This window comes from Plasmodium gonderi (genome assembly GCF_002157705.1).
Source record: "Plasmodium gonderi DNA, contig: Chr12, whole genome shotgun sequence".
Classification (NCBI taxonomy): domain Eukaryota; phylum Apicomplexa; class Aconoidasida; order Haemosporida; family Plasmodiidae; genus Plasmodium; species Plasmodium gonderi.
In genome coordinates, this window is record NW_021628937.1 from 254,570 (window position 1) to 267,842 (window position 13,273).

General features: G+C 22.1%; 3 protein-coding genes across 3 annotated transcripts; all 3 read right to left on the reverse strand.

The window, feature by feature from the left end:
• Nucleotides 1-874: 874 nt before the first annotated feature.
• Nucleotides 875-3,326, reverse strand: PGO_120340 (variable surface protein; the record flags this gene model as incomplete). Its single annotated transcript, XM_028688830.1, has 4 exons — nucleotides 875-1,051; nucleotides 1,149-2,006; nucleotides 2,152-2,913; nucleotides 3,297-3,326. The coding sequence occupies 4 exons, from the start codon at nucleotides 3,324-3,326 to the stop codon at nucleotides 875-877; spliced, it is 1,827 nt and encodes a 608-aa protein (XP_028544631.1).
• A 6,043-nt stretch (nucleotides 3,327-9,369) lies between these two features.
• Nucleotides 9,370-10,465, reverse strand: PGO_120350 (Plasmodium exported protein, unknown function; the record flags this gene model as incomplete). The annotated part of the gene is made up of 2 exons (XM_028688831.1): nucleotides 9,370-10,065; nucleotides 10,271-10,465. 2 exons carry the CDS (start codon nucleotides 10,463-10,465, stop codon nucleotides 9,370-9,372), a joined length of 891 nt encoding a protein of 296 aa, XP_028544632.1.
• Nucleotides 10,466-12,377: 1,912 nt separating this feature from the next.
• Nucleotides 12,378-13,253, reverse strand: PGO_120360 (Plasmodium exported protein, unknown function; the record flags this gene model as incomplete). The annotated part of the gene is made up of 2 exons (XM_028688832.1): nucleotides 12,378-13,028; nucleotides 13,155-13,253. The coding sequence occupies 2 exons, from the start codon at nucleotides 13,251-13,253 to the stop codon at nucleotides 12,378-12,380; spliced, it is 750 nt and encodes a 249-aa protein (XP_028544633.1).
• Nucleotides 13,254-13,273: the final 20 nt, after the last annotated feature.

A 13,273-nucleotide genomic window follows, 5' to 3' on the forward strand; every position in this document is an offset into this window, starting at 1 on the left:
AAAGAAATTAAATCATGCTTTAAAATAAAATTGTTTAAAATAATATATCATCTAATATGAAAATAAAAAATAAATATATATATATGCTTACTTTGTGTACCAAAACCTTATGTGTATATCTAAATCATAACAGGCCTCAGAATAACACAACGTTGCAATAATAAATATAATAAAAAATTATATAACTAAAATTCCAAATATAACCATATTGTAAAAACGACACTAAATTAATTTCACAATTTTTATTGCAAATGTATTAAAAATATAATAGCTTATAAATACCTATTTAGATCACTATGAAATTAGCACTTGTAAAACATATATATAAACATTCGTTGTACATTTAAAAAATTATAAAAATTAAGTATAAACGATTATACATTTCATATAAGAAAATAAATGTATATGAAATATATATAATAGGAAACATATCATTTTGAAGCATTCTTACATGTTCAAATGAATTCAATCGTTAAATACACTGTCACTACTGTAGATTAAAATTTCAGTTCTATAATTTAAAATATTATTAACCAAAAAAAAAAATATGTATATGTTATTTAAAAAAAATATTACAATTTTTTTCATGTAATTTATGCATATTATTTTTTTATGTATCATAATTAGAAAAGAAAAAAAATTAAAATTAATATTTTAAAAGAACAAAAAAAATACCAAAACAGAAAAAAAAATATATATTATTTTTAAAATAACAAAATTATAATAAAAATTATATATAAAACATAATAACTTTTAGTACGTCATCTTTTATTTAAATTTACTCTATTTTCAATATTATTATTCAGTATCGCCTTAAACATAACTTTTCACATTTCCAAATATATCTCCCACAAATGTGTTCACATATTTTATGTTAACTCTTCATGCTTCCTGCATAATATGATATGCGCACTCTATTGTTTCTCGAAACACTAGGTAAATGATGTGATTTATTCTGTAAGGATTTTTTTGCGTATTGTGAATGAAAATCATTCATTAATTTATCCTTCTTTATTGATTTTTTATATGTCCTGTATTTCAAAGGGGTAAACTAGGGGAAAAATAAAATATATAAAATATATGTAATTATTTCAAAATTATTTTATAGAAATAAAATATTTGTACTACAAGAATAAAATTTCATTTACTTTGTAAAAAAGGAAAAATGTTAGAAACATCCCAATAAGTGAAAAAAAAGATAATACAACTACATTAAAGGGATCACCAAATAATTCATCATTAGTATGTGTTTCCTCTGCAATCTTATTTAATTTAAATTTCTCCGGTTTTTTTATACTTAACAATTTAACATTTTTATCAATTGTTGTTTCTTCATAGGCTTTTTCCATATCTTCCTTGTGTTCTTGACCATCACAGCCAAATTTTAAGAGTAGTTCATACGGATTATATTTTTTATTACAGTTAAAATAACTATCACAATTTTCCCAAGAATCCTCGTTATCATAAAAATATACACAACAATCGTTAAGATGTTTCTTATAAAGTCCAATAATATTAGCTATATATATGCAATAGATTTTACATTCTAGAACATCCTTTTCGGTACATTTAGAAATACTTTCATGATTTTTAAAATAATCATGCAAATATTTCTGTTCCTTCCATTGGCGAAAACCATTTTCAGGATGCTCAATATAAAGACATTCATACAACTTTAAGTCATATATAGAATTATACCATACATCAATAAGATTAAGAACTATGTTTTTAATATTATTTTGTGGAGTTTTACCAAAAAATCTCCATACTTCTCCATATATCCAGTAGTAGAGATATCCACATTTTTCATATTTTTTTTCCTCATTTGTTATTTCAGATATTCTTTTTAAATTTCTATATAATTTTTCACAAAGATCAGTAATTCCTGGATAATCGAATTCAAAACTAGACACACGATCACAGTTGCTGCAAGATATATTAAGGTTTTCCTTATTATTAAATTCATCGTATATTTTGTATGCTTCTAATTCTTTTAAAACGTTATTCTACGATTTAAAAATAAAGTAATTAATTGTATGTATACATAAATATCTTCCTACATGTATATGTTATTTATAGTGTTACAATAATATTAAAACAATGAAATACATTTATGCATTATATACTTTTATAAAAAAAAAATTTAAATACATATTTAGACATTTCTGAAGGAAACTCTCCCACAATGTGACTACTAATATTTTGAGATGAATTATTATATTTTTCTTGAAATATTTCTTGTTCATATGGTAATGTTTCAATAGTATTATCAATAGTTTTATCGATTTCTAAATGTAAATGATACTGAGGACATTTTTCTTTAAGGAAATCCATCTCATTGTTAATTTTTTCCTTAAAAAAATATAATTCATCAAGATAAATTGAATATTTTTTGCAATTTTGCTTATTTTTCATAACATTGAATAATTTAAAAATGTATTTTATATATTTACAACATTCATTTTTTTTGTGGCCTTTATTCATTATGTCTTTTATATCACTATAAAACTCAATGAAATCAAATAATATTTTCTTATTTCCTAATTCTTTTGTACTGAGCTTATTATATGGCACGTTAACACACAAATCTCCTCCATTAGTAAAATTTTTCCATTCCTTATAAAACAAATCAATATCACTAGGATGTGCTTTAGTGTCTTTTAGTTTACCATATATCCAATGGTTCAAATAATCACAGGACATGTCAGCGGATAAATCACTATTTTCTTTATATTTTTCCCATTCATTTAATATTTTTTTCAGCTTCTGACATAAAATGCAAATTTCATTTTTATTACTACTATTACAGTTACGTAAAGAACTGCATTGATAGTTACTATGTCCTTCATTAAAAGATGCAGTTATTGATGAATAAAATTTATATAAATCTGAAGCAGTCAATGTTGAAAGGTCCTGGTATGTAAAAATAAAATATATAAATTCACATATGTATATTATAAGGGGAAAATATTTCACTCTTATATAAAGTAGTATATTCAAATAATAATCTTTAACGAATATACAGTAAAAAATTAATGTATACTTCCTTTAGTAATTCTAAAAGGTGAGGATCCAGAGTACTACCATCCATGATAACTAAACCAAAAAATAATCATTATAAGGTATAGTTGTCCTTTAATTAAAAACAGAAATTCACACTGTATTCATTAATAACATGTGCTATATATAATTATAAAAAAATAAATAAATATTTATTAATAGAAGATAAATTACAATTCCAAGCTAGGTATAAATTATAATATTATTATTTTAATTCTTGTGCAAATTTTATTCACCATATAAGATGGTATTAAAATTAATGACATGATATAGCATATAATATAGCGTATATGTAAATTTTTATATATTAAATATATCTTGTATAATCATGTTCAATAATTCTAATGATTTTTTATATAATATCAAAGATTGATATTTCAAAATCCTCTACATAGCTAAGCACTATACTTAATTAAAAAACAATATATACAAATGTAGGTATTCAAGATGATGCACACATTTATTCACTAAAAATAAGCATCATTAATAATATTATATTTAATATTTTATATGATATAAACATATCTATACCTTTTTTTTAATGTGCCATTCCTAATTAAATGAGAAAAATATTAAGTTCAAGTAAATATAAAGTATACCTTACTTCTAAATATATATGCTATAATTAAATATTTCTTTATTACACAAATAATATATTTATAGTGATCATAAATTGTAAATTGAGACATGTTCATTAGTAAAAGGTTTGTTACATTATATATTTTTAAAACACATTCCCTAAATTCAACCATCCCATTATTATTGAAGAGCATATATCTCAAAATATTTTGAAATAAATATGTAATAATATTATAATAAAATATAAAACGCATGATAAATATTGAATTACTTTGAAAAAAAAGAATTATTAAAAATAATTAAAAAATATTACACATTTTCCTAACAACGAAATAATTCAAATGTTAATGGTATTTTCAAAAATTGTACAATTATAATTGCTTTTATCTGAAAAAATAAATAAAATTTTGAAGAAGGAAATAAAGTAAGGACTAATATAAAGGATGATGAAAATATAGAGTATAAATAATTTAATAATAATAAAGGACATCATTTTGAATATTTGTTAAGCTTAAAAAATATACATTACAAATATATATTCTCCAATAGGTAAATTAATAATTTATTTTCTGTTTTCTAAAATAATAATTTCGTAAACTTATTCCTTAATAATCATTGTTAGTTATAAATGTAAAAAATAAAAATTTTATAATATTTATAATTTTTTTTTATTAAAACCATGAAGAATATGTCAATTGATGTTCCTATGTTTGTGTAAATAAAACATATCTTGTTGGTACGTAATACTCCTACATAGTGGAGTATGCAATTTATACAAGCAATGTCTAATATTGTATACAGTTTAATGTAAACTTTATAGGAATATTAAATTAATATACTTTCAATCTTGTGATCACAAATGATGTGATTTACTCCAAATTTGTTAAAGTAGATAATCATAAATAATATAAGAATATAAAGGTATATTAATACAATGTTATAATACATCCAATTAATTTTATAATATTTTAAATTAAACATAAAATATAACATTTTAATTGATTTTTATTGAATTTATTAATATTTTATTATTTAAAGTTTTATAACATATATATATTATAGTAAAAATATTAAGCAGATTCATTGATACAATTTCTTAATCTTCTATAATAGAAAATAGTTATTTATATATATATGTTATTTTTAAATATTCTATGGTATTATATAATCTTATATTCTTAATAATATTCCATTATTAACGTTTATTTAAAAAATATACTTTTTATATAAGAAAAAAAATTCCATAAACTTAAGTTACTCTTATATCACTACTGGTTCCAAAAAAGAAACACAATAAAAATTATTAGCAAAAAAAAAAAAAAAAATTATAGAGAAGCATAATCTTAGATATGAATTTTTGAACTAAAATTTGTTTTCTATCACAGTCATAAATTCTTACAATTGATACACTTATCTCATAAAGGTAGATTTTTCGCTTGTTCAGGATTTAATGATTTTTTTTAAGAATTTTCCTAATGTTTTATAATTTTAAATCATATTACTCATCATAGTTTACCATATTATACTTTAATTATATTTATTAGTTAATAAATAAAGCAATGTATAAAATATGAGAAATATATTTCTGTATCATTTTAAATTTAGATATATATGTACTTGTATATTTTTGTACGTCAATTTACAATTCATGTATATGACAAAAGGCACTCCTCAATAAACTAAGGAAAAAGAGAAAATTTATGTATTATTTTCAATTATACATACAGAACATATTTTAACTACCATATATCCATATAGATTAAATGATCACGGTTATTGAAAAAGAAATGAATATATGTATTTTATATTTACTCTTTTAATATTTTTATTTTCGGTACTTTGCTCTTGTACAATTACACGTCTATGATTTTTATGTCAAGCTTGATGGTGATAATGATACTATTTTGCAAACATTTAAAGACTCTTGTATTAAAGGATATTAGTATTAAAATAATATGAAGAACTTTCAGTAAAATTTTGTCAAAATAGCAGAATAAATTTAGATAAATTTTCAGATATAACCCTTAAGGTTCATACTTCTTAAGAAATTAATAAATGTATGTATTTTAAATACTGTTTTTACGATTATATTTTAATCTATAAATTTCATGCAGATAAAAAAGTAGCTCTTGCACGAAAATAATCACAAAACAAGAATAAATTTCTCACAAATTTGTCATGTATTTAGAGTTCAAATTATGGTTATACTATTAATTTTTAGTTGATGCATATACCAGTTGATTTATACGAATACTATGGTAGAAGTAATTATAATAGGGGAGAAAAGATTGAAATAAAAATCTCATTAAGAGATCACCTTGAATAAGATATAGACACAGGTAATAAAATCAAGAGTAGTTTCCTAGGTAAAAATAATTCCCAAAATTTATGTAATAAATCTCAAAATTATTTAGGATAATCTAATAGTGTTTTAAGTTATATAGAAAAAATAGCAAAAGAAAATCTGAGGCGAGAATTAGAACTGCAGCATTCTTCATATTTTTATTCTTTTGGTTACAGCAGTAATCATACAACACCTATTTTATTGGATTATTATTTAAAATATTAGCAATTTCTCTAATTTTAATCATTTTGTAAAAAGTTATTAAACATCAAACATTAAATTATAAATGTTGTATAACAAATTGTATAGTTCATATATATAAAAAAATTCTACATTAAAATAATAACAACATATATTGCTTAAAATATCATTTTAATATTAGTTTACCACATTTTGATCCTGGATTACAACGCAAATTCGAAGAAAAAACGGAATATTTAAATACTCAACTGGAGAAAATATGGACCAATACTTAATACATAATTTTGTAGAATCGAATATGCATCTGTATAATAATACAACCCATTTAGAATATTATCCTAAGAACTATTTATTAGTTTGCGTCTTATACAGAATAGCAATATCGTATTTGTAATTTGAAGGGGTATAGGTTCAATACAATAGGTATAACATTTAATTTAAAAAAATGAACCAAAACATCGGATATCAAATAATTTGTGCCATTTTTACAATAATAATATATTAATTACCTTGTAATACTAGGTGACAAGAGAAATTTCATTTTTATACATGAGTTTTATAATGAACTCTATTCATAAACAAAGCTATGTTACGTTTTTCACTAATGCAAACCTATGTTATGTAATACAAAGAGATAAAATAAATTATACAACTTATGTTTATGATAAATATATATATAACCCTCTATATAGGATGGAATGAACCAAATTCTAGATTGATTACCAGAAGACGATTAATCTAACATATAAAAATATAATAAGACTTAAATAAAAATCTCTACATACATTTTTATAATTAGGCTTCTACTTCATAATAATTACTATAAAATTTTTTAAAAAAAATTAGCAATGTATTTGATAAATATGTTTTCTTTTTTTTCAGGGAATTTCTCGTGTTTGTGTATGTTTTTCTTTTTTATAATTCATAAAGAGTGTTTCTTTTTTTTTAGCACTTATTAAAATTTTTTTCCATATCTTAATATTTTTCCATTGTTTTAAAATAGTATTCATTCAATTCCTTTTTAAATGAGATATACTGCATTACTTTTTTGAAATGTTGTATTATTCATAGGATAAACTTTACCCCACAGCATAAAAACATCATAACGTCATATATGTAATAATTAGAGTATATTTTAATTCACCATACTTCATAAAAACAATTAAGCATAAGGTATTAATTATTCTTATTTTCTCTATCATTACAGTATAATAAAATTACCTTATGTATTTTAGTGCCTCATCAAATTAATTTCAACCCAACTACGGTATTAAATGAAACAATATGCTTATGCATGATATATCACGAAAAGCTTTAGCCATTTTTTTAATTATCTCATTACAAAGAAAACATATTCATTAATACCAATTATAAAAAGCAGTTCTACAAAATAAAAAGTTAATTAAAATAAAAATATAATATATTTAATAAGAAGTGTACCCCCTCTTCATCTATTTCATATAAAAGTAATCTTATTACGTATTATGTTTCTTGGCAATACTCCTGTCCAAATGTTTTTACATGTCTTTCTTAAAAATATAGTAATATATACATATACAAATTAATTTAAAAATATATTTATCTCTTTATAACAAATATTGAGAAATAAAACATTTTAACTGAAATATTAGCACATAAGCACAATGCGTTTAATTAAAAGAATATCTCAAAATCTATGTACACTTCCATGTATTATTAATACTACAGATTCACATAATTTATTTATTGTAATACCTAATATTAAATTATTCATAGATAATATACATTATTTTGCGATAGAATATTATCATAATATAGAAATAATGCATGGAAAATATTTTTTATAGTTAAATTACATATTCACAAATTAGCACAATGCATATAGAAAACTATGTATAAAATAAACAAGTTTAACACTATTATTTAGTCCAACCACTCAGCATCATAAATTTGGTGTTTCTGAATGCACAACCATTTTCAAACAAGATGAAAATGCAACAATGCAACAATGCAACAATTATTAAAAAAAATTATTATACACCACATATACATAATACTAGTGTTATAAAATCGTGCCATTAAACTGCAATATATTATCATAGATTTGATTGAAATAACTTCGTTAAGAAACTGAAATGAACAAAGTTCATTTAAAAATAATATTAATAAAAAATTATAAAAAATGTAGAATGATTTGTCTTTATCAATATATCAAATATATTAATCTAAACTCCTTTAATTCTCATTTACTAGATACATGATTAAAATATAAATCCATCTAACCATTAAAATTTTTCTTCCTACATGCTAATGTTGCATTTATATAAATTAAAATTACTAAGGGTACTTTCAACATAATACTAGTTCTTAAAGATTATTATTTAATTATTAGATTTATAATTTTTATTAAAAATTATTTACTGTTTTTCATTTTTGAAATTAAAATTGTATGATCATTTTTAAAGTGTAGAATGAAAAATATTCAGTGTCTTAATAATTTCATAAAAAAGTTGTACGCTAGAAAAAAAGTTTTTTGTCATACTATATCATATAGTACAAATATATTTTTTTTTTTTTTTTTTTTTGCTAAAAGTCATAGTCATGTATAGTAACAATATTACTATTCACTGATTTATAAATGTAAAATGATTAGTAATAGCGAACATTTTAAAAAGATGATAGCAATAAAAGCATAACAAAATAAGTAGAGAGGACACTCACACAACACACATAAATGTAAATATACATATAATATATATATATTTATGCACATATGTAAGAATGCTATCGTGTATGAAAAGAAGGTTAAAAAATGATGTATGCAATATATTGAAAAGTACTTTTTCATATAATAATATATTTTCCATTTAAATTACTTTTGTCTACTAAATATCTATTATATATGCAACTCATGTGACATTTTTACTATAATACAACAAAGGACGAAAAATATACTTACGCCTTCTTTTATACTTTATCTGGGAATGTATATGAATTACATAAATATATCATAATTTTATGAAAACTTTTGAGGTTAATTGGCACATTATATAAACATACATTATTTATCACCCATTCTTTATATTATTTTTTTTTGGATATTCCAAGGACATATATACACATGGTATATGTTATATACTTTTGTGTTTTTCTATTTTATATCTAAACTTTTTTTGCAGTTCAAAAATTATAATTTTAAATTTCCTTTAATTTTTTGGAATCATTTCTGCGTCTAACTCATTTTTTCCCATGTCATGTAAAGTTTCTCTTAATTCCTTAGCCTCTTTTGTACAAACATTAAAAAAATCTACAAATTCCGTTTTGGTTATAGAATCTTTTAAAATTAATTCATAAAACTTTTTAATATAATTTTCCTCTCTTTCTGATAATATATGGTAGAAAATGGAAATGACATTACCCCATTGGTCCACAGCACATTTATTATCCACTTGATATTTTTCCTTTAATTCTCCAAAATATTTATATAAGCTACTTATCAATTCATAAAAATCTTGTCCTTCAATTGCATATGCATGTTTCCATATGTTGATAATATCATTCTTTGAAGGTAGGTCATCTAAAGAATTGACCATATCATTTAATTCCTCCCTTGTCAGATCAGTGGAAAATATCATTTCTAGTTCGTTAATCTTGGGTAATTCATTTGATAAACCAGATGCTTCTTTATCTGATTCTTCAGTGTTTTGATCTACTGGAAAAACATCATCATTCAAATCAATATCTCCAAAACCTCCGAATATATCATCTTCTGAATTAGAATCAACCGAAGGGACGTTGTTGTTACCTGAATTTCCTCCTCTGAAAGATCCATTTCCATTGTTTTCAGATAAATTCCTTCTTTGTATTTGAGACATTACTCTATTATCAAGCGGGGATATGTTCTGTTCGAAAATTTAAAAACCGTTTAAGAGTACAATGTATAACATATAACGAATATGTACAAATATACACATAACACAAGTAACACATTTAAGCATATAAGATTTCCTACACTTCGCACTACATACATGATGAATAATTCAAAATAGAAAGAATAATTTATTCAATTCAAAATACATGCTTTATATATATATATATATATCTTACGAGTAATAACATATAAATAGCAACAACTAGAATTCCAATACAACGAGACGATTGAATAAATCTTCCAAAATTAAAGCCATATGATCTGTTTCTTTCAGAACCATTGGCTACTGTATAAGATTTTTCATTTCTCCTATTATTCTTAGCTGAATATTTCTCAGCTGAATCAGAATTAGATTTCTTAAAAAAAGCCATAATCGAAAAATTTTAAATTTATAATATATACAATGGTAAGAATGATATTATTTGAATACAAATTCCTCTAGGATTTATAATTCAAAAATATTACGTTATATAATATACTACAGAACATATAAGAGGATTTTATAAATAGTTTAAAAACTTGTATGTATTAAAAATAATGAAAATATATATATAAAAAAAAATAAGAAAAAAATAATTTTAAATTATAATGTTGTTTAATATAAATAAAAATATTTATAAATATATATATTTATATTATGACGTAAGAATTATAAATTTTTTTTTTTTTTTGAATTCGAGATAACACAAGTAGTCGAAATATAGCTGCAAAAAAAAAAAAAAAAAAAAAAAAAATACTTGTACTTCTATTGCTTAGAGAAATGGCTTGCTGATCTAATATGTGAAAGTTTTTATCAAGTTTTTGTTATTTTTTTTTTTTAATAATAAATTTTACCCTTTTAAAACGTAGAGAGATTCGGACATGTAAAAAGTTTTTTAATTTTTTCACCGAGAACCCCTTTTATAGGTGCAATATGGAATACGTCCTCAAATACAACAACTTTTCTGGGCTCATGCATATTCGTATTTTTTTATATTTTTACAAATGCATTATATTTAAGCACACAATTTTTTATTAAAAATAACAACTTGTTATTCAATATTCATTATTCATGAAGAGCATTCTCTGAGTTATATAAGACCTTGTATATTTAATAATTATTACGAAAGCTTATATGGAATCAATCAGTTTTAATTTAAATCTAAAATATTTTAAAATGTTATGTGGATATGTTCTATATAAATGCATGTGCATTTCTCGCTTAAGGGCATAAATAACAGCTTTAAAAAAAAGCTGTAGTATAATATTTTATCTATTACTACTATATGACATTTTTTTTTTTTCTGGACAAGTTTTAAATGTTTCATATTTTATTATATTGAAGAATTAATTTTACAGCATATATGTACATATATATATAAATTTTTTTTAAAGGCAATGTGGCTATATTAATGATCTAAATATATGTTCTCTTTATTCTTTAGCCTATGTTTTTTTTTTTTTTTTTTTTTTCTTAATTTTTATATTATAAATCATTTTTTATTTTTGTTATTTAGAAAAAATTTCAAATAAAAAATGAAACAATCAATGAAATTCATAGAAGTAAATCTAAGTGGATTCAATTCAAATAAGAAAAGTAAAAAACGCTTACTATTAAGCATGTGTTGTAGATGCTTCAATATTTTTCAGTCTTTTTTGGAAAGAATATCAAAGTATTTTTGTGAATAATATCTCCATATCTTTAAAATATATATAATATTCGAATGATATTTTTCATTACAAGTGATAAAATATATATACCAGAATAAAAAAATGTAAATTTTTAAATTGAAACAAAAACAATTTGGGATTAAAATGTCTTTCATTTATTTGAGACAAAAAAGTATAATTTCAGTATAGTATCTATATTATATTACATTACTTCAATAAATTATCATGAAAATATCGCAAAAAAAAAAAAAAAATATAAAAAAATTAAAAAATAAATCTATAACGCAATTGCAATTGTCCACTAAATCGGTTTTAAATAATCAGTTAAAAAAATTATAAATTATAATTTTACACATAAAAATTCATACATTTCTAAAAGTGTTCAGAATAGACAAACAAAAAGCACTATTCACCCTTCAAAATATCTTAATACATTTCTTTAATAAAATATAATGGTTTCACATTATTAGTATGAATAGAAAAGCTTAAACAGCAATGTATAATTAACATCATTTTTCCTTAAATCAGAATGAACAAAAAAAAATGTTTTAGAAGTATATACATTTAATGTACTTAAAACGTTTCTACTTGTTCCTTTCGCATTTCATAATATACATTCTAGACCTTTCACTTCTAAGAGATTACACTTTTATTTAATTTGGTCTGACCATTATTAGATAGTTCATTTACAAATAAAGTAAACGTGTTTTTACATATATTTACAAAACGTTCATGTTCTCTTTCAGGCAAATTATCTTTTATAACATAATAGAAAAAAAGCTTATTGTGATAATCCTCCGTTATTCTTATGGTTGAGTCAATAGTATGATTAGTCTTGTTCATTTGTTCCTGTGCTATATTCTCATCCACATTATATAAACTTTTTAATTTTTCCAAATAATCTGATAAAAATTCTTTTAGAGCATCAACTTTGTCTCTATTATCATCATGCAGTTGTAACCATCTATTAAGGATTTCCCATTTAAATATATCACCAAGAGCTGAATTAATTATTGTATTTATATCTTCTTCGCTAAAACCATGAAAGACCACATTACACTGTTCCTTTAACTCATTTACCTCATCACCTGTGCTATTTAAATTTTCTTGAGTGTTATCATATAGGTCATCTGTTATTTCTTCCATCGAATCATCTGGATTTCCTTCTAAATCATAATTCCTCACATCTTCACTTTCTTCTCCGCTGAACTCAGATAAATTTCTTGGATACCTGTTGCTTAATTGTGACTCTGCTGAAACATTACAACTCAAGGTAAGCACATTCTACAAGAAAATATATTTAAAATGTTCAAAAACGAATTATAATGAACTGATTTTTTTACTTTAATATATAATATTATGAACAGAGTGTAAAATTCTATATCAATTTCAGTACACTTTTTATCTTACTAAAATCAACACAAAAATGATTGCATACAACGATACAAGACAACGATTTGTGTTCAAAAGAATACAAAATTTTCTATTATAAAATTCTTTCCTTTCCATATTTTAAATTGATAAATCTA